The 26220-nt window shown below is 38.8% G+C and overlaps 1 protein-coding gene across 2 annotated transcripts; it reads left to right on the top strand.

Moving 5' to 3' along the window:
• The first annotated feature begins 3481 nt into the window (after window positions 1-3481).
• nectin4b (nectin cell adhesion molecule 4b) lies at window positions 3482-25968 on the top strand. Of its 2 annotated transcripts, XM_026149647.1 has the most exons (12): window positions 3482-3547; window positions 3729-3943; window positions 8209-8409; window positions 11070-11237; window positions 14353-14631; window positions 17336-17453; window positions 21044-21195; window positions 21499-21664; window positions 21802-21877; window positions 22149-22205; window positions 22401-22586; window positions 23659-25968. In XM_026149647.1, exons 2-12 carry the CDS (start codon window positions 3892-3894, stop codon window positions 23920-23922), a joined length of 1719 nt encoding a protein of 572 aa, XP_026005432.1. In that variant the 5' UTR covers window positions 3482-3547; window positions 3729-3891; the 3' UTR covers window positions 23923-25968. The 2 variants fall into 2 exon arrangements, with proteins under 2 accessions (XP_026005432.1, XP_026005433.1); XM_026149648.1 differs by having other exon boundaries at window positions 3489-3943; window positions 23695-25968.
• Window positions 25969-26220: the final 252 nt, after the last annotated feature.

Raw genomic sequence — 26220 nt, 5'->3', positions numbered from 1 at the left:
ATCGATGCTTTGTGTCAGAAAATTCTGATGACTATAAATACTGGTTTCTTAAAAGCTTCTTTTAATGTCTTTAAGAGGCTTTATTTTTAAAGATCTGACTAACAGGTGAAAACACAAAGAAGCTCAGTTTGCAGATGACGTCAAAGAGGTTTATGACGAGAACTGAGAAGTTGGAACCAAATTGTCAATAATGAAACAATTGTTTCTGCATTTCTTCCTTTCTTAATAAAGACTTTATGATTACTGGTTAAAGTCAGGCAACACTTTTAGGGTTTTTAGACTAGTTGCAAAACCAAATGTAACACAGTGACTGATGCAGAAAGATTTTTATTTTTTAATATTGGCCTTTTCCTACTTTGGAAACATCTTATTTCTTTGTGTTAGTTTTTCATAATAGATGTCACCTTTCCATTTCTGAACCAACTATTATATATTGGCATTGCTCATAACTCAAAATGTTTCAAAGAAACTCAACGTATGATGGTATTTCACAAGTAATCCAAATTATGCAAAAAGTCAGTATTTTACAATTTTGATCCTTTTTTTAAATAACTTGTGCTAATCTCTGAGGCCCAGCTTCAGTGATTCATCTTTATCACAGTTTGTATAGCAGAAAATTAATTGATGATACTAAAAACATCCTCAAAGACCAACTTCTTCCAAAGGCCCTGAAAGTTTTTTGTATGATAAAGCACCACATTAAGAACCAAATGTGATAATTAAGTTGTACAGAGATCAGCAAATTAACACTTTGGATCCTATCCCCTGATCTTAAGCCAATCAAGAATCTACTGCCAGGATGTAAATGGCAGGTGGACAAGCAGGACCCCACAAATTGTCATCAGCTTCCAGCAATGCTACAGCAGGAATGGATCGCCATCAAGCTTTGGGCCAAAAGCTGATATCCAGCATGCCACAAAACTGTAGAAGTTACATTAACTAAAATAAAAGCATGCACAAAATGAACAAAAAACCTAAATAAAAATGTAGGTGTATGAAACAAAACTACTCAACTTCTTTCTTCCTTAAAAAAATATTAGAACACATGTCACACAAATACTTTAGAAAACTGTCAAAAAGGTTAAACTACACTCTTACTTTTTAGGAATTAAAAAAAAAATCATGTTTTTGTACCCAAATTAGAGCTGGAACACTAAACTGGCACACTACACTGACAAATCAATATAATTTGGCATCCTAATAGCGCAAACCATAACGTGCTTTACAGTCAATAACAACAATAACCATATTTTAAAATTTAAAAATATGATTTTGATTTTTTTTAAGTATAAATTAGGAAATAATTGTAATTTTTAAAAAAAGTATGTTACATTTTTTGTAACATCCTCTCTGTTGATTGCAGACGCAGGTAAGACCAGATAATACCACCAACAGAAAATCCTGATATGTGACTGTTCTGTTTAGGTGTCTAGATCTCACAGATAAATGTAACAGCTGCAACAAAGGACGTTTAAAATCTCTTTATTTGTCTCACCTGCCTTTGACATGGAAATATAACTGGAAATGCATTCAAAACAGACTCACAGGAGGCTGTACTTACCGGCTGTGTGCAGTTTTCCCCGAGGCTCCTCGCAATGACAGGACAAACTTGCTCACACTGAAGCGTCACACAAGCATTCTGCTGTTACAACATACCTGCCCCCAGCATTATCTCGTGAATCAAAGGAAGAAGTAAACATCTATGTTTGTGATTCCCACGGCTCAATGAGCATATTTTTTCCTTTTAATATGGGGTCCCCCCCCCTTTGTACTGCTACGTTTTTTATAGTCTGCAAAATGATAGATGCGTCTTTAAAATGCAATTTAAAAATATAACAGGAAACGGTTTAAATACAAAGCTGATATGTTTCAGACTGAGTGGATCGAGTGTTAGAAAGTGCAGCAAAGGTCCCGTGTATCAAGTCTTGCTGAAGAAGTGTTGTCAGAAACTGTCCGCAAGTCTAAAGCTTCCTGTTTGCAGTCTGGGTTTGTGGATCAGGCCATCTGAGCTTAAGCCAATAAATAAACCATTGAAAGTAAAAACAAAACCCCTCACAAACTTTCAGGTTATTTTGGAAAAATAGAACAAACTGGCATCGATAATGGTGTTACCTTCAAGTACTCCTGGGGAACTCAGTTCGATGAATGCTGTGAAAACAAACTTCATCCACCCATTTTCTTCCACAGAGAAGAATTGGGGTCACATTCTGAAAAGAAATGAATGTCTCTGGGTTAATTATATATTTTAAAAAACCTTTCACTTTAAATTGCTGGTATAAATGGAAGATGACCATTAGGGGAGGAATTAAAGCATACACGGTTATGTGAGGATTGTTAAAGAAAGGGGGCCAGAACCAGGCCGCCGAAAGGGTTAAATCGAGCCCACTAGCCTTGGATAACGTGAAAACAGCGATGACAGGGGGCATAAATGCTTTCTATCAAACGAGACAGTGTAAGAAAGGAGAAAAATTCATGACATAATGTGTTACTAAAGAATAACATACACATTACCGGTATGTTATGTCTAAAAACAACTTGGTCGTATGCGGTATGCATCCTGCCCACGTAAGACTATGTTGTGGCCCACCGTGTAAGATGAGTTTGAAACCCCTGGTTTACACAAAGAAACATCAACAACACTTGCACTATTGAATCTTCACCGTCTCCCCACAATGAATACTTTTTAATGGCTAATCCTACTTGCGGCTTTTCAGATCCTTTAGATGCTGTCATTAAAAACTTGTAGCATCTAAAATTCTTCCTAACAAACAGTAAAGTAACTATTCTGCACTCATACAAGCATGAAAGCGAGTCATTTAAAACCATGTTTGTGCAGTTCACCTGTTTATTTCACTGGTAAGCCACAGTAGTGAGGGTTTTAACCACACAATAAAAAACTACCGTTTTATTCTTCGTGTTCTTTTCTGTCTTTCACCCTTTTTTCCATTACTTTTTGATCTTGTTTTTCTTCTCTTGTTTTGTTCTAGTTTTTCTTTGTGATCTATTATCTTGAATATAAAAGGTTCTTGATCTTGGTGATTAGCAAAATGGGAAAAAGAAACAAACAAACAAAAAAGAAAATGCAAGTTTAGCTGATAGACAAAATAGATTCATAAATAAAAGTAGCCACCACTAATACAGTCGTTTCAAACAAAGTCTGATAAATACTCTCCAGAGTAAGGATTTTATTTACTTGCGTAATTGTAAGAGGACATTGTTGGATTTGTCCAAGAAGAGTAGGGGTGTTAATTAGTGTTACTTTTATAGCTTATTGATAAAATTGCAGACTACAATCAAATGATCAACAGTTTAACTGTTAATTTGATCCCTAAACATGTGTAGTTAGATATAAGAAGTTAATCTTGTGAAATTGCTTGACATAAAGTATATTTTTGGTTAATTTTCCGACCCTACCACTGCATTTTCATCTTGCGTCACCTGAACGCAGCGCTAGTGGGCGTGTCAGTGGGCGGGGCGGAGGGAAACAGGTGTAGCGACTCAACCCAAACCTGTATTCTGGTGCTTCTGCCTTCGCGTGACAAGCGAGGTTGTTCTTTTATAAACACGAACTTTATTTTTCTGTCGTGCGAAAGCTCAAATGCAGATTTAACATTTTCCGTTTATTTGTTCATTTCACTGGAAATGAAGATAGAGCCTCTATCAGCTATTTGCTAACCATTGTTCTTTTATCAGTGGAAGTGTGATTTTTTTTAAACATTATTTCTCAGTTGAACAGGAAACATCTGCTGCCCCTGGCTCCTTGCTGCGGGGTTTGTGTTTTTTAAACCAACCCTCAATTTCCCAGCTGAATTTGAACATGGAAGCTTAACACGAGATCTGAATTTCCCAGAAGAAGGCTAATAAAGAGAAACTTTTACTTTGGAACCAAACATGAAGTCAGCTGGAAAAAGTGCTTTGCTCCTGGCATTGCTTTCTTTAATCGGTGAGTTTTCTGTTACATTGATTTGCATGTAAATTAACAGTGACACTGCTTCATAAAACACGAATCACCTGTCTAAGCAAGTCATTTGGGGAATTCTGTGTTCTCCTTTCTGTTAACTGGGTCTGTGACGATTAAACATTTGACAGACATGGCATAAAGCTTGGATATAGTGTCTAAAATCTATACATTTTGAACTTCGTGGTAGCTTCTTGTGCTTAATGTTGGTGTAATTAACCCAGCAATCTTCCTATGAGTGTTAAAACAATGTCCTTTAATATAGAAGGGCTCTTTTTCCCCCCCAAGACACTGAATTATTATTATTGCAGTCTTCATAAGTCTCTATGCCTTTGCTTTACTTGCCATGGTTTTGGTCCAATTGTGCAAATTTTTTTTGTTACAACATGCAATGATTTCTGTCTCCAAATCTTAAGCTCATCATGTCACCAAAGATTTATAAATTTAGAAAACTTTTTAATTTTTGCTTTTTCTAAACAGACATATTGGATTTTTTTTGGCTACTTCTGATCTTTTAATTGCATTAACTCAACTGGAGAAATGAATGAAAACCTGAACTACAGCCACCAAACTCTTTAACTTGTGACAAGCTGTTACAAGCAGGGGCGTTTCTAGGATTTTTTTAATGGGGTGGCTGGGGGCATGGCAAAAAAATCAGTCAGGTGGGGTGGGACGGGGGCAGTTTTGCTAACTTTTTCTAAATGCAGAAAATCATCAACCAACATCTAGATAGACAAAATAAAGCTGATTGCGTCACTAAACGGATATCATATCACTGCAAATCATCTCAGTCTAAGCGGAATAAAGCAAAAAGACTAAATTTCCAGTTTTTGTTGAGCTGCAGTTTAAGGTGCTGGTGAGAAACCATATTAGTTTCACATTGTGTATAGTTCTTTTCCTTTTTTTAATTGCAAAACTATTGACTACAACTCCCTAAGAAATGTAACCCAATAAGTTTTTAGATTGCAGTGAGATTCTAGGGTGTGCCTCATCAAATTACCTTTACATTTTTAATTTGTGCGCACAGATGTACTCGAAAGCAAGAAGGTAATTCCCAGGGTAGGATTTAAACCTGTACAACATGCATAAAAGGAACAATAATTTACAATAATTTAGAAGACAGTCTTTTGTTTCCTTTCTTTCTTTGCATGTGCATTAGCTGCACCATCACATAGCTAGGCTTTTTTTCTGCTGGCTACTAAATATATAAAAAAAAACAACCCTCAAATGAATCAGAGTTCATGGACAGGTGCCACCTCATGCCCTTCTGGACCTGCCCTGGGTTGCAAGTAGCTTTATATGGTACAACAAGCCAATAAAACAAATGTTTGTTTTGGACAACAGCGTCCTTCCAAAATTTTTTGCAATATATTTGGGAATGCCTTTTGCTTTTTTAGATAACCTGTATTGACCTGTGCAACAGATCTAGCTACCCTCAGATAAATGGTTCTCAATTCAATTCATTTCAGCTGAAAAATATAATGCCAAATAACCACACAGTCACCCCAAGGTGCTTTATACTGTAAGGTAAAGGACCTAAAGGAGAGAAATCCCCAACTATAAGATGATATAATATGAGCAAGCACTTGGTGACTGTGGGAAGGACAAATTCCCTTTTAACAGGAAGACGCCTCCAGCAGAACAAGGCCAGTTTGGCGGCGGTGGCGGGGGGTACTCTCTCTGCAGTTTGTAGTTTGAAGCATCTTAACAGAGATAAGTTGATCGTATTTAAAATTGTAGCATTAATGTAGCATTAACAGTCTGCTGTTCTGCTGCACTCGTGAGGCCAGCTGACTATCTCAGAGTTATCAGTAATTCTGCAGCCATGAACATGGGTGAACTGTTCTGGTGTCCACATACTTTTGTCCGTGCAGGTGTGGAGAAAGAAGCAGCAGAACAGAATGCAGCTCCGTCACATTCTTACTCTTACTAAGTGATTTAGAAGTCGTGGCCCAACCTGCGTCTTCCTGGTTTGTTTGTTTGTTTTTGATGACTAATTCTGATAATGTTCGTCTGCTTTTGTTTCCTCATCTAGTGGAGATTAACATCATTTTACATTTAGTTTGGACTGTTCTGCTCCAGATGAAGGAGCAATCAGATGAATGTGACTGTGTTGTTTTTACTCTTGACCACAGCAGTTTGAATGAACAAGAAAAGCTTGTACAACAGCTTTGTGGTGCCCCAGTGTTTGTCTAGAGTGTGTGTGTGTGTGTTTGTATAATTCTTTCTTTCAGTTTATCTCTCGGCTCACATTGTCAACTCGTCTCCTTCCTCCAAAAATCTGAGTCTATGTCTGTCTCGAGCGGTCTCTCTCGGTCTGGTCCTCATTTAGGTCAACCACACTGTAGTTCTTTGTACCTACTTTTGAACTTTCTGTCTGTGTGAAGAGGCATGTCGGCTCTCCTGTCTGTGCCACTGCTTTGTCAGTGTGTCCTTGTACTAACTATATCAGATCTGTGGGAGTCCCTGTCCTATATTGGCTTCTTTGTAATCATTGATTAAGCTTGTGAATCAGTAACCACAGAGCAAGGAAGAAAAAAAACAAACTTTAAACCCAGAAATCAAAGTGCAAATGTTTTGCATCTTCTGTTTGAGTTGTTGATGTGGCTCTCACACCCATTCCTGTTTCTCTCGCGGTTACACGTACGCATTTCACCAGGTGTGATAAATGTTCCAGCCATTAGTCAGTTCCGATTAATGGCTTTTCAACAGTTTTGATAGTGAAACCCGTCACTGAGAGTTGACAAGAACCAGTAGTTGTCTTTTTGTGCTTGAGTTGCTAAAATGTTGGGTAAATCCTGGATTTTCTATAAAATATCATTAAAAATCATCTACTATTGTGCCAGAATGGATTCAGTGTGCAGGCAACGTTTTGCAAAACACTAAAGTTCCTTAAACATACAGCAGTGAGTTAATTAAATGCAATATTTCATTAATCAAATCCACATTTATTCCTCACACAGAAACCTGAGCTCAGGTGATGAAGAATTTGTTTTAGTTTTATTCTGTCGCAAAGCATTCTTTAAAACCAAAAGCAAGTCAAACTTGAAACATGGAGATGGAGAAGGACATTACGAAATGAAACCGAATAAAGCAAACTTTAAACAGCGGGAAGATCATAGGACACAAAATGAAATCAGTCATCGAACAATGAGACAGCAAAACAAAAAAACGAGTTGAGATCCAATGGTTAAGATGGAAATATGTTTCTAATGCAATCAATGTGAAATGTAAAACAATAGAAGCGTAAACATGTGTTGGCGGGCAGATGTTCGTAGTCTTCACCCTCTTGGACCCCTACTGGGAGTAAACCTTGTTTCTCTCTCTGGTAGTTCAAGCCTGCTTCGAAAAATTAACGACTGGTTTTTAAGGAAAAAAAAAGCAAATCCAAGACCTATTGTAATGATGGTCAAACCACGTCTTTATTGATATATACTTAGGTGTCAGATCTCGTCATTAAGGACTCGGTGGAGTCAAATGCTCTTTTTATGTGGGAAAGGGTTAAAAGAAACTACACACGTGGAAACTTTTCCGTGTTTCCTAATATAAAGGCAGTCTGTCTGAATTGTTTACTGTCAACAAGGAAATATGAAGTAATAAAGTTTTTGCTCTGTCGTGAATAGCAAGTTTGTTCACAAACAAGAGGCAATTTCTGCTTTTAAAAGTCACCTAAAACCAGTTTTTAGTGACTTTCTCGGTGTTGGCATGTCAACGGACAAGCTGGTTAGGTGAATGAGCGAATGCCTGTAATTGTAAATGTTTGCCTATACACAAACCTGTATAGGCTATACCCGACCTTCTGCCTGGAGCATTATAGAATAATGTCGAGCTTTTTATGATCATCCTGAACAGGATTGGTCATAAGAGCTGTCTGGAAGGAAGCACAAACACTTTGGATAACAGAAGAGTGGCAAAAACACAAAATAGTAGCAAAATAGTTGTCACAGGTTCCCAGGCCCTAAGGTCATGTCTGTTTTGTATTTCTTCACTTTGAGGAGCTGGAACAACATATTTGGGTGTGTTGGCACTGACGGGTCTCTGTGAAATTATGGAGAGATTACTATGATGAGTAAAAACGACTGCATGCTTCATCACTTGATTTGGAAATTCCATAAATACCATAAATGTAATTTAGTCTTCAAAATGTACAAATGCCAATGATTTGCTGTGTTTCCTAATCCAAAATCACATTCTCCAAATATGCCTTATCTTCCACTGATGAAATCCACATGTTTCTCTTCCCTCCTCAGCCATGCGCGTGGGGGGTGGATTTGTGGAGCCTGCTAACCCCGTCACCACCCTGCGCTCCGTGACAGAGACTCAAACCAGACTCCCCTGTCAGTATCAGGTGGAGGGTGAGGAGAAGGTGGTGCAGGTCACCTGGTACAAGGAGCTTTCAGATGGCAGCAAAGATACGATCATCACAGCTCACTTCTTGGACGGCCATAGAGGTACTTGACTGAAGAAGCTCCTGTAAAGTCCCTGGGGAAAATAAAAATTTCAGTAATAACATCTTGGCAAAGCTTTTTTCTTTTCTCTTTCTTGGGGGGGTAATGAGCGAGGTGCAAGTCAAGCATTGTTTTCCCAGCAGATGCTGCAGTTGTAGCAGTCCTTGGACATGATACTTAGTGCAAGCATTTATTATCAAGACCAAAACAACTATTTGGTGCATCCTTTGGTTCCAAATACACTTACACACACTGCCCTCATCAGGTTATTGTTTATGGATTTGAACCTCAGTTATCAAATGCTACATCTGCTTTATAACTGCTTTATCTTAAAAAATATAGAGATAATGCAACCTAAGCATTAATGACTTGACAAATGCCAACCATACCTACACTTATTATAATATGCTCTATAATAATAATCAGGAACGCTAAGGTTCTTCATTACTGCTGACCAAAGTTCACTCAAAACCATAAGGAGAAAGAAATACTATAAAAGTGGTCAGCTAATAACAAAATATAGGAAAGACTTTGCTCTTTGTAATTTTATTTGCTTTGATACTAATAACTTTAAGAATGTCTGTATTTCATTTAATTGTTCCATTTTTCAGGTTATTAGAAACATGTATTGTTGTCTTACTAAAGTGTACCAGTTAAGCTCACTTTCAGATCTGTATTCTTGTTCTTGGAGCTTTACTTGATTCACAGCTAACACCTCTCAGTTTAAAGATACAATCAGAAATAAAAACAAAACAAAACATTATTTAATAAAAAAAAAATACATTTTACTAATAAATACGCATTAGTGTGTAATTATGTCTTCTAATAACTGATGCATTATGATCAACTCAAAATTAATCAATTAGAAATGCATAGAAGCAGGCGATGGTTTGTCATGTTGGCCTGATATTTTGGATACGGTGGCTGAGATTCACACATAAAATACAATGTCAATAGAGACTGGCCACGTGCGCAGTATGCCAAATATGGAAGAGAACAGGGCTCGCAGTTGTTCACATGTTGTGGTGGCAAATTTGAATTTGTATCTAACTCCAATTTCTGTCAGTGTAAAATGTTTAGCTACGCATTCGATCAATGAAATGTCTTAATATAAGACGTGGAAGAGCAATTTCAACAGTATGTCTCAGGTTTTCTACATGGCAAAAAATGCTGCTTTAGTAAGTAAAAGAAATCTGTCCCCAATGATCTAAGATGTAAAATTACAGAAATGTATAATTGAATTATTTTGGCATATTGTGACTGGCCATGAGAGAGGTTTTAAGGGTAGGAAAAGCTGTAAAAAGAAAAAAAAAGTATGCTGTCTTTCACATTTTCCAAAGCCATCCAGTATTGGAGTCTTTGCTAGGCTAATTGCGGCCCGCGCCCTTATGTTTGACACACCCCTGGTTTAGACGTAATATCATCCTTTTCCTCAAGCCTCATCTCCTGACACATAAAAACGTGCATAAACATGCTTATCTATTCCCAATATTGTCACAGTTACTTTGTGTCAGCAGATTAAACATCAGCATGAACATCACTGACTCATCGACTCATATCAGACTCCTTTCACAAAGTTTTACAGCTCCCTCCCAAATCAACATGGACACGTATTGACAGCTGAGGTAAACAGCGGACTGTCAACCTGTGCTCACTACAGATGAACTTCAGTCACAGTTTGTTTGTCCTGCAGCGAGTATTATGCACTTATGCAGTTGATCTGCAATCTATCGACATCTAGCGAGAGATTTTAGATACTGTAACTTTAAGCAGACTTTCTTCTGATTGGCTGCCCCTCATAAAGTTTTGAACAGAAGGTGGGTGGAGCTTCTGTGCTCATAGCCAGAGCTTTGTGCCTGAAATTATGACATTGGGGATATCCACTTTCAGTAACACCGTATGGAGCTAAGAATAGGAAAAAAATGTCTGAAACTGAGCATAAAGAGCAGTCTGAAGCCACGCTTCAAGGAAAAGCATTTTAACATTTACAGTTTTGACTAATCATAACAGCCTCAGTGCAAGATCTGGAGGTTGGAGATTTACTTTGTGAATTGGTGGAGAAGTCAGAAGGTTGAGGTACATGTGCTGGTTAATGGAAATGTAATTTGATCCAGAGGCCCACGGCTGGTCCAGTGGGCCATGATTGTATGAATGAATGTGAATCATGCGCTACTTCTACCTTTGTTAATCGTTTAAATACCTTTTTCCTCACTGCTGTTGTTAAAGAGTACTCACTACTATGAGTAGACCTGATTTAAAGGCTGTTACATTACTCTGCTTATAACACACATCATTTCACTTTCAGATTTATTCATGTAAAGATAAATTAGACGCATCATCTTTAATAGCAACTTTATCCATAAATTCAAATTAGAGTCACAAGTTAAAAGTACACACATGAGAAAATAAAACAAAATAATTGTTGCTGTGTCTCTAATTGGCATGTGGTTATTTGAAATGAGATCATCCCAGCAGACCATTGTTTTGTACCTGGATTACTCTTTATTATTTGTCTGTTGTGACGCTGCTTGATAACTGGAGGCTTATTTTAACAATGTCTAACCATTTATTCTCCTTTCCTGGAGCTAATGCTTTTGACAAAGGGTCTGTTTGACGTTTTGTGAGTGTTGAAGATGCTCACCTGAGGTTTTGTTGTTTGACAGAGTTTGGGCGTTACTCTGGTCGGGTGAGGGTCGAGAACAGCAACCCCATCAAGAACTCTGCTCTGATCATCCTGAACACAGAGCAGTCGGACGAGGGCACCTACACCTGCCATATCTCCACCTTCCCCAGTGGAAATTTTGAGACGAAGATCGCCCTCACCGTCTGGAGTAAGACTCATCATCCTTTCTCTCTCTCTCTCTCTCTCTCTCTCTCTCTCTCTCTCTCTCTCTCTCTCTTTTTTTTTTTTTTTTTTTAAATCTTCTCGCCCACATGTCCCTAATCCTGAGAGAGCTTCTGTAATGATGTTTACGCCATCATATCTTCATAGAGGAACTGGTGACTGGGGGAATTCAGGTGTGCCAGCATGGCCACAAGCACTGCCAGCTTACTTTAGGTTTTAGCATGTGAAAAGCCAAAAGGGAAATGCTTTTAATTCTATATTATTCTGTTACTCCAACTAAAAATTAAGAAAAAGTTTAAAATATTCTCAAGTATAAAAAAGCACCACAGAATCTGCGTACACCAAAAATATGTTATGCAGACTCTGATTCTGGTAGGTAGATAGCAGCTCAGCTGTCAAAACATTTGCAAGTTTATTTGGTGTTCCAGAAAGATGGAGAGGGTTTTCCAAGATCCAAGATAAATAGGTTTCCACCACGAGGAGTGATTGAGTTTAAGATAAGTTTGGCATTGATGTAAGTTTCGTATATATCCTTAAATCACAAGTTTACATAAAGAGCTTTACACCCCCATAATCTTTATAATCTTAATTCTTCCTCTAAAGAAGGGAGGATGATAGAGAAACGACTGGGAAAAGCATGTTGTGTATATACAAAGAAAAGCGAAATAAAAAAGTATAATCACTATTAAAAAGTATGATATAATTGTGGAAACAGGGTTATGCTTTAAAGAGCTGCCAACTTCAATTTCCCAGGTCTGTGGCAGAAGAAAAGCTTCCTCTTTAGCCTAAAATCACCTGTTTCCACTCCTTATTTTGTCTTTTGAACAATCTTTGCAGAAGTTTTGCACCCAGCTAAAGCCTGGCACAAGTAATTTCCCACTGAGAAAGGAGCTTAAAATTCTGTCCCCTTTAAAATGTTTCAAAAACTCATTTTGATGTATACAGTTTCTGCGGTGCCGCTGTTGTCCCCAGGCTTCCTCCTTTACAACCATAATAACAGCCGTGGGAACACCTTTGTGAATCCTCTGTGAAGTAAACCCTGGAATGATGCTATCATTTTTAAACAACTTTCCCATTTCACTGCCAGTCATCTGCAGTAACAGACCTGTCTCAACACGCCCCAGATCTGACAAATCAACAGAAAGTTGAGTAGTAAGAGACAACCTGTAGCACTGAATTCCCTCCATGTTGGAACATTCAGCTGTAAAATGTTGATTTGTAAGTGCAGAAACTGATGCAGGCGGCTACCTGCCCACGTGTTACTGTCAAAAACTGTAAACTGAACAAACTGGTCATGTTGTTCTTAATGTGAAAGAATAGGTTTTAGAGAAATGACCCTACTGTGAATGCACTATGCCAAAAAGTCACATTTGGACTTGGAATTTTTGTTAAAAACTGGGTGTTTGGTTTACGGATACATTTATTTTAATTGGATGAAAAATGACCAGGATGGAGGTATCAGCATGTTTCACAACACAGCTTCTCTCATGAAGGCACTTTTCAGATAAGTTTGTCAGGTAAATAATGTGAGAGCTGAAATATTTGGAGGGGAGAACATCTCCCCTGCTCACTTTTTCTTGAATTGGCTGTGAGTCAGAGTCATTTATCACTGTGGAAGCTGGAATCATTCCTTTATTACTGTAAGCCAATGAGTGCAGCATATTTCCCTCGCTGATATGCCGCGCTGTGCTTTAGTGTTTTGTTTTTTTTACTAGTTTCTGTTTTTAAAGGTTTGAGCTTTCCTCAGGTGGTGCCCTTTTCTTTGTCAGTTAATCCGTAATAGTTGTTGTTGTTAATGGTACCGACTTGTTTTGTCTGATGTATTAATAATCCAAACATTAGTGGAAAGAGTTAACCAGCCAGTGACTGTTTACAACAGTCATGACTGCAGAGTGAATCACAATCGTGTTAAACCAGTTGGTGACAGGGCAGCAAAAACAAAATGTAGCTGTGTGAAAACGTCTAAGGTGACCTGTTCTGAGAGAGTTTTGCAACTTGGTGTTCTTACACAATTCCAATGAATTTGATGGTACTTTTAGTTGGAAACCCACAACTGTAATATGTGGGATATTCTCCAAAGTAGAAGTGGGCACATTAAAGCACAAAAAGATCACTCTGTTTATACACTGTATATAAAAGATGGAAGTCGATTTGCATTAGCTGGATAGCTTTTCCCATTTTGATTTTTTTTTTAACCTTTCTTTTTGGTGTTGCGACCTGCTAACACTTGATGCAAGTTGCATTAATGCACATGGTACAGAAATGGATACCTGGTAATTTATAATAGAAAAATACTATAATTTAATTGTTTCATGTATTACATCAAAAATAGTCAAATTCCACAAATACCATGGAGAGGTCCAGTTCAATGACTCATTATCAGGTGAGGCTGAGCAGACAGCTAGAGCTACACGTGTGTCTGCCCGCACCTGTCAGTCACATAAGCCACACCCACTAACAATGCCCAGTTCCAGCAAGGTGGAATGAATGGGCGACGATGACTGTAAAGTTCAAAACCTTTTCTTTCTTTCTTCTTTGTTTTAAACTAGGTTTTAAACCACTGGGATATGTGGTTTCATGTCCAAGTGGTTATTTGAAGATAGGAATCTAGAGGGATCAATGAAGGTCACCCTGCTGGTGGCACTAAATAGAAAGTCAGCGGATCTGTAGGTGGTTCAGCAACCCGGAAGATTTTACTGCACTCTGTCTGTTTTTTGTTTTTGTTTTTGCTTTGCATTTAAATTTTGTAGATCAAATAACATTTTTACAAAAGGTATGCGGAAAAATGCAAATGTGAATCTGTTGTTGGTACTGCAGGAACATTTTTGAATCATTAGGCAGTTCTGACTTGAAAGTCTGTACAAACTTTCATGCTAATCCCTCAAACAGATTTCATTTGCCAGTCAGGACAAGTGTTGGATCATCTACCCCCTTAGTTTATTTTTCACTTCTTGGCTCTTAGAGCTAACTTGGGAAAGAGACTTTGTAATCTGATGACTGAACTCATTGTGCTTTTTTTTAATTTAGTACTTCAGCAAAGGATCAGATGGAAAGTCCAAACCAGAAGACTTAAATTAACCTCTTTCCTTTTCGTTGTCTAGTTTTACCCATCTCCTCCCTGGATCCAGTAACTCTTGTGGAGGGCCAATCCTTCCGTGTGGCAGCCACCTGCCGGGCTATAGGTCACCCACTTCCCATTCTCTCGTGGGACACGGACATCTCAGGAACGGTCCAGAACCGCACCAGCGAGACTCGGTCAGTGTCCAGCTACTTCTCGCTCCACCCCCTGCGTAGCATGAACGGGAAAAAGCTGGACTGTTTAGTGTGGCATCCTGGCCTGGAGGAGCCACGTAGGATCAGCAACCGCCTGGAGGTTCAATGTGAGTATAGCTGTGGAGCAGAAGTAAAACAGACTGGAGCTGTGGCATTAACATCATATTTTTAAGTGCTGAGTTGCAGAAATAATATTGCTGGTTCAAGGAAGAACAATTGAAGGAACCAGAAAAGTCACAGAGTATGATATGGAAAAATAAGGGAGAGAATGGTACCCCTCACTGGCCCCTTCCCATTCTTGTTATCTGTTTTTACCAAGTTATTTGGTAGAAAATTCTGTCTCCATACAAGATACAGCTCTATAATTTAGCCTTAACATACAGCACAACAAGCTCGAGCACTGATCAGACGTCTTAAATCGCACCAGTAGGATCAGTCGTGGTGGATCGTTGCCAGTGAAGCTGTCACCACCGAGTCGCTCACTGATACTGCGACAGTGACAAAAGCGCTATGGCGGTCACCTTTTTTTCCTTCCCCTTGTCTGAAACAAATGTCTCACTTCAAACTTCATTCATGGGAAAGTGCAGGAATGTGAGCTTTGGTTTTGTATACACTGTCCATCCGTCAGACACATGACTTGCAGAAACCAGAGAGCGAAGGGTGTGGATATTGAAAGCAGTTTTAGTCAATTAACCATGAAAGTTTTAAAACAACATGAAATAATTTATCTTGACATTCGTCAGTAACTAATTTGAACATGTACTACACAAAGGTCATGTGTAGTGGTGGCTGATGCCTAATAAATGCCTGGACCTCCTACTGTTTACTAATTTAATTAGTAGATCATCACGCCCCAATACTGCTTTCTCAGTGCCATCCATATTTTGTTTTGATGTGTTTTGCAGCTGTAAATAGATACTCTGTAAGCTTGCATTGTATGAAGCAGTGTACGTCACTGCAAAGGGTTTTAAATTACCACACTTGTGCTGTTTAGTGCAAACTATATGGTCCTATAGAATATGTAAAGAACTGGGACACGCCTGGCTTTTTAGTTAATAACAGGAACAAATAAAGGAAAAAATGACATAAGTGTTTTTACTCTCAGATTTCTTAAACACTGTTTTTATAGTCCCACCTTTCTCCTTTCACTTGAAGCTTTGCGCTGATCCTTGACGTATCGCGATTTAATCCTTCTTCCCTCCGCTGTTAAATATTTATAGGTTACTACTTAAACCAGCATACGCTGATGTTTTAAAAGCGGAAATTTGAATGCATAACAGCAGTTATGCCAGTTATAGAAGGTAACATGACAAAAACAAACATTACAATCGTGTTTTTTGCAGATTTCTTATAGTATTGTAGAAACTATGAATACTCCCAAATGACAAAAAAGTATTAGATTAAAAAACAACAACATTTCTTCTACATCTCATCCAAAATAATAATATTCACTTCAAATGGACACTTGTTAAATATTGCGCCCATACCAAGAATATCACGAGGTGACCTAATAAGTTGGTCCCTCCCTTTTTATGTAGGTGTGTTTGCGACGATACGAAACCACTAAGTTAATATTTATGTTTGAACAACTCCGAAGACTAACACCTGCAAAACACAGCTATAACTAACAGTACTAACCACGCCCATGTTTTTCCTCTAATGGTGTCAAAATGTCGGCATTGAAATCAATAAACATATTACATTTTTAAAGGTTTTTATATTTTATACTCGAGAAGTTAAAGTTCTATAACCATTTTTGATCCTGCCAAATTCTCCCATAAAATTAATACTTGAGTACAGTATGTATACTACCTGTATATATTAATAACATTACATAAATGAAGATATTATGGTGATGTAGTATAAAAGGAGCATTATGTGGATGGTCTGCCAAACATCAGTCTATCACTGATAACTCAACTTCATGCATCTGAGCAAAAGTTACTTTCAAAATATTACATTTATTCCCTATAACCTGGCGGATTCCTGCACTTTCTTCAGCATGTTTTCATTCTTTGTATCTTTGAGTACCACCTTAATGACTCTTTTTTTTTTTTTTTTTTTTTTTTGGTGAGTGTGTTGTGGTGGGAAAGACAGAGCTGTATTCAGCATGCAAACTAAATCAGCTCATACTTATCAGCATACTGTATGGAATGACACTGCAGTTGCTCTTTGCTGGGCTATGGGCCAAACTTTAAGCTCTCCCCTTTAATGGGAATGTAAGCCAATTAGATATTTTTGACTCTAGTTGCCCAGCAAATTATATTTATAAGGCTTAACTGTTAGTCTTTGAGATTAAAGAGCTGGGTAAATATTAGCTACTATCGGCAGATTTGATCCTGCGGCGGGAAAGTTTATCAGTAATAGTCTGTCCTTGACTACTGTTACTGTGTAACTGTGCCAAAACTTTAACTGTTCCAACAATTCCTCTTTGTCTGATTTGAAGGACATTTGTTAAAGGTGTGGGTGTGAGCTGTGCCAGCTTGCTTTTAAAATGGGATTAAATACAAGGTTTCAAGCTAAAGTTTTCTGCTAAAATTATGTACTCACTGTTAAAATCACTGAACTGGTGCTCAATACGCTTAGTAATGACTCCAAACCTCCCAGATAACATTTGAAATTTTGAGACTTGCGAAAATCTTTTTGTAGATTTAAGACGAGGAAATAACTTCATCTGTTGTGTTTATGGTGCAAACAAACTTCTTTGTATCTTCTCTGCTGCTCTACAAAGTTCTCTATTTGATCTATTATGCAGCATAGGAGACACTAGGTTGTGATGCTGCTTACTTAATATTTGTGTTTCTGTGTCAGACCCCCCAGATGCTACGATCACGACGTCCTCGTCTCGTTGGTATGTGGGTTTGGAGAAAGCTGAGCTGGTGTGCGAAGGCAGGGGACACCCCACACCTCAAAACTTCACCTGGACGTGGTACTTTCTGCATTTTCACATACACATCTGTCACTCTGGCAGTCAACAACACTATGATGATATCATGTTAAATCCCACCTCCCCCCTTTCTAATACTATTTATGCTGCTAATGTTCTCTTTACATGGCACTGGAATGTAACTCAAAACATAGATAAGCCACTGCTAACACGCATACACATGGAGCACACACCTGCAAACAACAAAGGAGTGCGCTCCCATCTAAAGGGGGGGGGGGGGTTCCTATCCTCTGCTGGCTCAAATCACTGCTGAATAAAAGGTGCGGTGTCGCGTTGCGAAATTTCAAGTTAGAAGATTGTGTTTCACACGAGGGAGGGAGTGAGCGACACAAGGAAGAGCAGGAGACACATGCTAAGCGTTTAATCATAGTGCCATGCTTTAAATATCACTCTAATGCCTGGTAAAACACTGGGTCTGTACTTTAATTAAAGACGCCAGCCATTACAGTTCTCCCTGTGCACACAGTGATCAAATGTTTTGTGCTGAGTACTTGGGTCATGAGGCAATCTTGAAATATTAAAGTTGTGCTAGTTTCAACCTCTCCACTAAGCCATCCATCACTGAGGCCCCACTGTGAGGAAATCCACTGATTAATTTTAGTTATAATGTCAGTAAACGTTTTGAAATGTTGACTTTTTTTCCCCTTGTTTGCTTTTTAACAATGTAAATATATAAAAATACAACCATTAGTCAATATGAGTGGCTGACTGCTGGTCTCTCCATGTGAGCATTCACAGAACAAATCTGTAGTTTAATCTGCGTTGAAAAGAAGCAAATTTCTCATTTAGTGGGGTTATGTAAAAGATTGTTGACTAAGGAAATGATCCTACACGTAAGCCATGTGTGGAATAAATAAACTATCATTTCAGCTTTAAATATAAGAAGTCATGCTAGCTGTTTCTGTGTGTTGAGCCTTAATGCTAAATTCTTGGTTCCACTTTTATATGAATTGGCAGATAACATTAATTTTATCAGCAACCTGTGCATTTCCCACAATGTCTCACTGACTTTGAGTGTGGAATAGCTGAGGGTGCAAGCCAGACTATTTGAGAAATAGTGGATCTATTTTTCTCAAGAGGCCATCTGTAGAGCTTACAGAGATGGTCATGCAATTCTCTGGGTGAAAATCCCCTGTTGATGTCAGAGGTCAGATGAGAATGGCTAGACTGCTTTGAGCTGATAGGAAGGGAACAGTAACTCAAATAAGCACTTGTTACAATCAGCATATGCAGAAGAGCATCTTTTAATGCACAATACTATTGGACTAGAGCAGCAGAAGACCAGCCTGGGTGCCACTCCTGTACGAATATCCACTCGATCCATCTCTATCCACAAGACAATATTTTAGATGTAGTGGATGTAGGAGAGTCACAGCATGTACAGTACTGTTAAGTTTTAGGCAGAAAAAATGCTGTAAGCAGGCAGCACGGTGGCATGGTGGTTAGCACTGTTGCCGCACAGCAAGAAGTTCCTGAGTTCAATTCCACCATCAGGCCAGCAGGGCCTTTCTGTGTGGAGTTTGCATGTCCTCCCCGTGTTTGCGTGGGTTCTCCCCGGCTTCCTTCCACAGTCCAAAAACATGCACTTTGTGTGGATAGGTTAATTGAAAAATCCAAATTGCCCATAGGTGTGAATGCGGGAGTGAATGTGAGTGTGAATGGTTGTCTGTCCCTGTGTGTTATCCCTGCGACAGACTGGCGTCCTGTCCAGGGTGTACCCTGCCTCTCGCCCCTTGACAGCTGGGATAGGCTCCAGCGCCCCCCGCAACCCTGAAAAAGGATAAGCGGAAGCTAATGGATGGATGGAAATGCTGTAAACAAAGAATGCTTTCAAAGACGGAAATGTTAATCATTTATTTTCATCAATCAACAAAATGCAGTGAATGAACAAAAATAAAATCTAAATAAAATCAATATTAGGTGTGACCACCCTTTGCCTTCAAAACAGCATCAATTCTTCCAGGTCAGGGGTGGGCAACTCCAGGCCTTGGGTGTTGGTGTCCTGCAGGTTTTAGATGTGTTCTTGATCCAACACAGCAGATTCAAAATGGCTAAATTACCTCCTCAACATGTCTTGAAGTTCTCCAGAGGCCTGGTAATGAACTGATCATTTGATTCAGGTGTGTTGACCCAGGGTGAGATCTAAAACCTGCAGGACACCGGCACTTGAGGCCTGGAGTTGCCCACCCTTGTTCTAGGTATACTTGCACACAGTTTTTGAAGGAGTACTTCTTGTTCATTAAGATAGCTCTTAATGACTTTGGCTGTATGTTTGGGGTCGTTGTCCTGCTGCAGAATACATTTGGGGCCAATAAACAATTATGTTTCTGAAAGCATTCTTTGTTTACAGCATTTTTTTCACACCTACCTACAACTTAGGCATAATACTGTATGTGCAGCCCAAAAATCTGCAGCAGCTGTGTGATGCTGTCATGGGAATATGGACCCAAATCTCTGAACAGTGTTTCCAGAATCTTGTTCAGTCTCTTATGAGGAGAAAGGGGCCATCCAACCAGTACTAACAAGGTATACCTAATAAAGTGGCAGATGAGTGCATATTTTATTAATCAGAGCAACCCTAAAAATGTAGAATGTGTATGTACAACAAGTGTATCAAATACACAAATACCTTTCTTGATCTTCTTATAGCTGCTTTACGTTGCTCCAAAGACAAAGTCATTGTTAAGTGTAACAGATAATACCATAAAACATGTAATTTGCGTTATCTAGTAAACTTTTACTTTTACCTTTGGCACTATCGAGGCCAGCTACTTTAGTTTCACAATATGTTTTTATGTATAACTCATGTAGTGAAACTATATTGTACTACTCTAGTTTCAGTCATTTCACAATAGGTCTTTGCTTCATTGCACTGATACTGTGGTAAGTCACAAAAACAATAAGTCACGGGAGAGATTAGAATCTTTTTGGCCAGTGAAGCTGTATTGCACACCATATCTGTATCATTTCCACCATCCTCGCTGTGTCAGATGCAATCTCCACCTGTGACTCGATTTAGAAAAGGCTGGTCAGAGAAGCTAGGCGGGGTGTTGAGAAAAGAAATCTGACCTGGGGCGACTTTGACGGGGGGGATAAAGCAGTAGGTAAATAGCTGGTGGAGCACAGTGAAACCAGGGGGGAATATGACCCCTCTCAGTGGACCTGATCAGAAACTGCCTCTATTATGTGGCCTGTACAATTTAGGGCTCAGAAGTTGGGCTTGTTTCAATCCCCCAAACCTAGTATTTACCTGGTTTATACAGATGAGCCCTGCATGCTTTGGTTCAGGTGGTTTCACTCTGTGATGAACCTGATCCTTCAGAGTGTTTACTAAGCGGATAACTTCCTTGATTCAAACCAGTTTTTGCATTTTCCTGTTACTTGCAAGCAAACGTCATTAGATATTTGTATATTTCCAGCTCTCTGGTTTGAACTCTGCTCCTTTCATTTTGTTGTTTGCAGCTATGAGTCAAAGCTGCTGTTTCAAACAGTGAGTCACAGACTTCTGCGTAGTTCACCTCTCTGTGACATCTGCAAGTTAATGGTAACATTTTTCTTTTGATTGCTTGCAGGAAAGGGGGAGCTCTGCCTGACGGGGTGTCTGTGGTTGGAGGGAAGCTCCTCTTTCAGCGGCCTGTTCACTTGAGTGACAGTGGGGCCTACGAGTGCATGGTCACAAACAGTGTGGGAAGGGGAAAAACTGAGTATATGCTCAATATAGATGGTAAGTGCAGTAAAGCTAATTTTGCATACATTTTCATGGGATTTGATGGAGAAACTGTTCTGCTGCTGGGAGCTTTGTTGATGTTTTTGCAGGTGGAAATTTAGACTTATTTGCCAAACTCCTTCTGAGTTGGTGTAATTTTGAACATTTGCTGCCCCCTCTTGTTAGATACAAGGCATTAACAGTTGAACTCAGTCTGGATTACAAAAAAAATATTAAAGGAAAGATGTAGCTGTGTTGTTGTTGAATGTATTTATATGCGAGAGAGTCATCGGATCTTTTCATATTTTTATATTTTTTTAGAGATGCAATGGCGCATTGGTGAAACCCCTCCTGATAACCTGCTGCTGATCATAATTTGTGCCTCCACCGGAGGTTTAATCCTCCTCCTGATCATCATCATCTTGGTGGTTCACCGCCATCATCGACGTAGAACGAACAAGCTTAAGAGACAGCTATCTGAAAAATCGTGAGCTAAAGCACATATTGTTAAAGAAGGCTTTTATTAATAACTTCAACTGGGATTTAAACTGATCTATTTTGTGAACATGCAGGTTTTCCATAAATCCTCAAAATGTGTGTGTGGTTTTTATTTTTTTCTCCCAGGGATGAAATTAGGAGTTTTTCTAGGCAAGCCTCTTTCAGGAGAATAAACTCTACCAGCACAGACTTCAGATACCAGGTAGGAATACGCACACAGACAGACACACACACTCTCCTGCTGACAACAATAGCCTGCAAGCTTGAAGGAAGCCAGGTTGACACACCTGTCCTGCTCGGGTGGAGCCGCTGGCAGCTCAGGCTGATGATTACAGGCTGCTGCAGCTTCAAACAACACTGAAACATGCAGCGTTCATAGACAAATATCATTAATATCTAATTTTTGGCGGTTTGTTATATTCCTCTTCGTGTTCAGGTTCACTAATTTTTGGCGACTTTCTATTTTTCTCCAGGGTGAAGACTCCATGCTCAGAATAGACAGCCGAATGAAAAACAGCCAAATGTCTCTGGTGAGTGTCTCACTGTGATGAAATATATCCAGGTAGAATACTGCTGATCTTGGTTCTGCCTGCGCTGTCTCTAAGGAATTGTTCATATAGCTGCTTCTTTCTAATGTTGAAGGTTTTTTCAAAATAAAATGCTTTAAGATCTTGTCTCAGATTTGCACTTTATCATTACATTGAATATCCTCTCCCTGCCTACAGGAGCATACCCATTCCACTCTGGGTGGGAGGTGGGGGCCAGGAGATGTAGAACTGGATGAACTGGGACGTCCGGTCATCTGGTGTGAAGGCAGCGATATTCCAGGAGGAGCTGAGGTTGACGGAGGGAAGGAGGCGCAAAGGAACAGGGTGGAGTCATACGTGAAGAGCAGTAGCAACATGTCGCTGGTATGTGTCAGCGTCTGAGAGATTAAGTTTGAAATGTGTTTAGATTTGTTTGTAATGTATCATATGGTAACGGCATGCTGTATTTATTGCTGAGTTTGTATCGTCACTGAGGGTGACGTGGTAAAACAAAAGGGATTCAAATGACAGGAAACATTTTAGGAAACAACAGCAAGAAACGTCATCTCTGTTTTATTAGTCACTTTATAATTGTTCCTTTCTTCTACAAATGATGACGCTTTATTGGATTTATTTAGAAACAGGATCCGGAATGTAAACATGACTGTTTTGTTAAATCTGGATTACAATCTGATGTCATCACGACCAAAGCTTCACTTAGAGGTTTCATACAAAAGAGATTGAATACCAGTGTGCATTCTCTCCTAGCAATTATTACCACAAAAAAACGTCATAAGAAATATTGGATGGTAGGATATGGTCCATGTTGTGTTAGGAGCTTTTTTTTTCTTCTTTTTTTAAATCTAGACTTCTACCTCAATAAACTGGTTTTCACTGATCCCATAGACGGTTTTGGTAGAAATATAAAGTTTATCTACAGATTATCCAGCTTGAATTTGGATTTTTAGTGCAAGTATCATAAACCCAGTTTTATCCCCTCTGTGCCTTTTTCAGTCCAACTTCAATTTTTTGGTTATATAAAGGGGACCTATGATGCTCATTTCCAACTAAATATGTATTCTTGGACTCCAGTAAAATAGTTTTGCCTGACTCACAGTTTATCCTCTTTATGGGGCAATCCATTTTAGCCATTTTCTTTCTTAAGGCCACCATCTCCTAGCCAACTTTCATGTGATTGGCTGATCATACAGAGCCAAAACTAGAATAACAGTGTGAAACTAAGTGGTAGAGCAGATTGAACCCTGAGGTTTTGGCTTGCAGGAATTACCTGTTCATCTGCTGAACTCAGTGTTTAAAACTTCAGTTTCAACATTAACTGTTGTAACTGTGTATTTGAGAGAAAATAAGGAAAGGCATAATAGGTCCTCCTTAATATTGGTAACTTTCAGGACAAATCAGGAAAAACAGTATTCTATTTTTATACTGTTTCTACCAGGACTCAGGTCTTCCTTCATCTTTGGTTCCTCTGAAGGCTCAGCAGGATGACGGCAGCGGGCCCAGAGAACCAGACGCCTGCCAGCCCAGGGAGAGAGAGGACTGGGCTCCCACACAGTCTGAAGGACACGACAGTGACGAAGATGGGAGCCCCTACCAGTTATCACAGACTCTCAGGAATTATTTTGACTACAGCAATGGGGCCATCAGGCCCAAGCCAAGTAACAATTCCATTATTCTACACCCCAGAGGACAGCTGATCTAGACAGGACTCTCATCTGTGATATGAAAAGAGAGACTGTCTGTATCTCTGCAGTGACTCTGACTGTGACGTTTGATGTTTGCTTTGAAGGGTAATTCGTCTCAGGTACTATCCCAATGCTGATTGTTGATTTTTAACTTTAGAGATTCTTCCTTATTTCTGTTAATCAAAAGAAGGTTATGAGTTGTTCTTTTGAGCATTTTATGACTTCATCAGTGAGGTAATAAAAAAGAGATGAGGAATAATTTGGGGGAAGAGGGAAAAAAAAAAAAAGAAGTCCTGAGCCAGATACGACTGGTATAGTAGAACTGGAACATTTTGGACCACTAATGTAGAATTAAGTTTATAGAGAGTTTTGCCCTGAAAGGTATGCAAATGAAAAGTATTTTTGTTCTTTAAGGTATTGTATTAAGAATCCTGTTACAAATGTTTACTATGTTTGGTGCAAAGCTGAGTTTTGCATCCAGTGCTTCTTGTTTAAATACATGTGAATAGATACAAAGGACTTGAGAATCCTGCCTCATGCAGGACAATATGTATATATTCCATGTGTTTATATACACTGATCATCCACGACATTAAAACTGTTAAAAGGTGAAGTGAATAACATTGACTCACTTGTTACATCGCTTCGCCCTGTAGAGAAACCTTAGATCTGGCGACTCCACATCACAAAAATTACTTGAGGAACTTGGCAAAGAGTCCAAGGTGCTGATACAAACTATCAGCTCCTCAGATCCAAATTGAATTCAGGTTTTTGAGGCTGATACTCACCCAAAGGATCAAGTAAAGACACCCTCAGCGATCCAGTGCTCTTGCCCCGATGGGTCAGTTATTTCTACATTGTTTCCACATCAACTCTTGCACATTAGGTGTTCTTATGTTAATGTCTGATATATGTGTGTGTGTACATTTGTTTATTAATACATCTTTACAGCCACCTGCTGCTGTCAGCTTAAAAAAAACCCTTGTTAATATGAAGAACAAAAGAGACGATGCTGAAAGTTCTTTGGCCAGCTGGTGTTGAAATGCAGCAAACTGGGTCAGTTTCATCTATATAACTATAACTTTTTAGTGCTGTAAATACCTTTTTGTAAAAAAAGAAACATTGTGATGATACAAATACACTGTAAATTTTTCTATGCTTTTTTTTAAGAAGATCAGGAAGTGATGTGTATATGTTGAAAATCTTTATTTGTAAAAGTGCAGCTTACAAACATTCTTTTAAAAAACACTGGAACATTAAAGCTACTTCGGGAACTTCATAAAACAGCAGAAACTTTATGGGTTATTCTGTTATAGGTTGATGAATTTAAATAAATTTTTTATTGAAGAAAAAGTTAGGATTTTTGAGAAATATTGTTTTTCTTGTTATTTATAGATTCAAACACTGATACTACCTTCATATTTTACTAATAAAGGCATGGAAGACAATTAACTTTGATGCAAATTAAAACATGGTTGTAGTTTTAGCAAGTGTTTACAGGACAGATCTTTGCTTGGCCAGATGCCCTAACTCTGTTATGAGGTTATTAGGGACTAGCAGGTCACTGCATTTGGCTAAGAAATAACCCATGGCATTACTACTGTAAAAAAGATCCTAGAACTAGTACAGGCCACTATATTTGGCATTAATTTTGTACTGGAAATAACACTGTACCTGTAGGGGGAGTCTTAAATGCACTAAGAAGATTGAATAAACATGAAAGTACTGAGACTGTGCTTATTATGGTGACAAATGATACTAAGAACTGCGGATACTGATTAATATTTTGTTCATGTGCTGCTTGATTTAAGTGCAGTTGACACAGTAGACCATAAAACTTTGAGAGGCTCCAGGTCTGGGTTGGTAAAGGTCAGATGGTTTAGGTCATATTTGACAATCCAAAAATTTTTGTTTTCATTGGTGACAAACTGCTCTCCTTACTCTATAATAAGTTGTGGAGTTCCTCAGAGATCCATACTGGGACCTATCTATTTTCCCCCATCATATATGCTACCAATGGAACCTTAGGAATATCCCAAGAATAAACTGAATGCTGAGTTTTACTGACTCTCAGACTATTATTCATGCTTTTATTTCCTCTCAGTTGGGTTTTTGTACTGGTTTTTCAAAGGTACCAATCAGAGATAACAATAAATAGACTTCAGATTGTGCAAAATGCAGTCTTACAGCTGCATTTTGCACATGTGAACATATTATCCCAGTTTACCCCTCTACAATTCAATTCAACAGTCACCACAAGCTGCTTTATATTGTAAGGTACAGATCCTACAGTATTACAGAGAAAACCCAAAGAA

Source organism: Astatotilapia calliptera, chromosome 18 (assembly GCF_900246225.1).
Source record: "Astatotilapia calliptera chromosome 18, fAstCal1.2, whole genome shotgun sequence".
NCBI lineage: Eukaryota > Metazoa > Chordata > Actinopteri > Cichliformes > Cichlidae > Astatotilapia > Astatotilapia calliptera.
The sequence above is the reverse complement of the archived record's forward strand: the minus strand, read 5'-3'. Positions and strand labels throughout refer to the sequence as shown.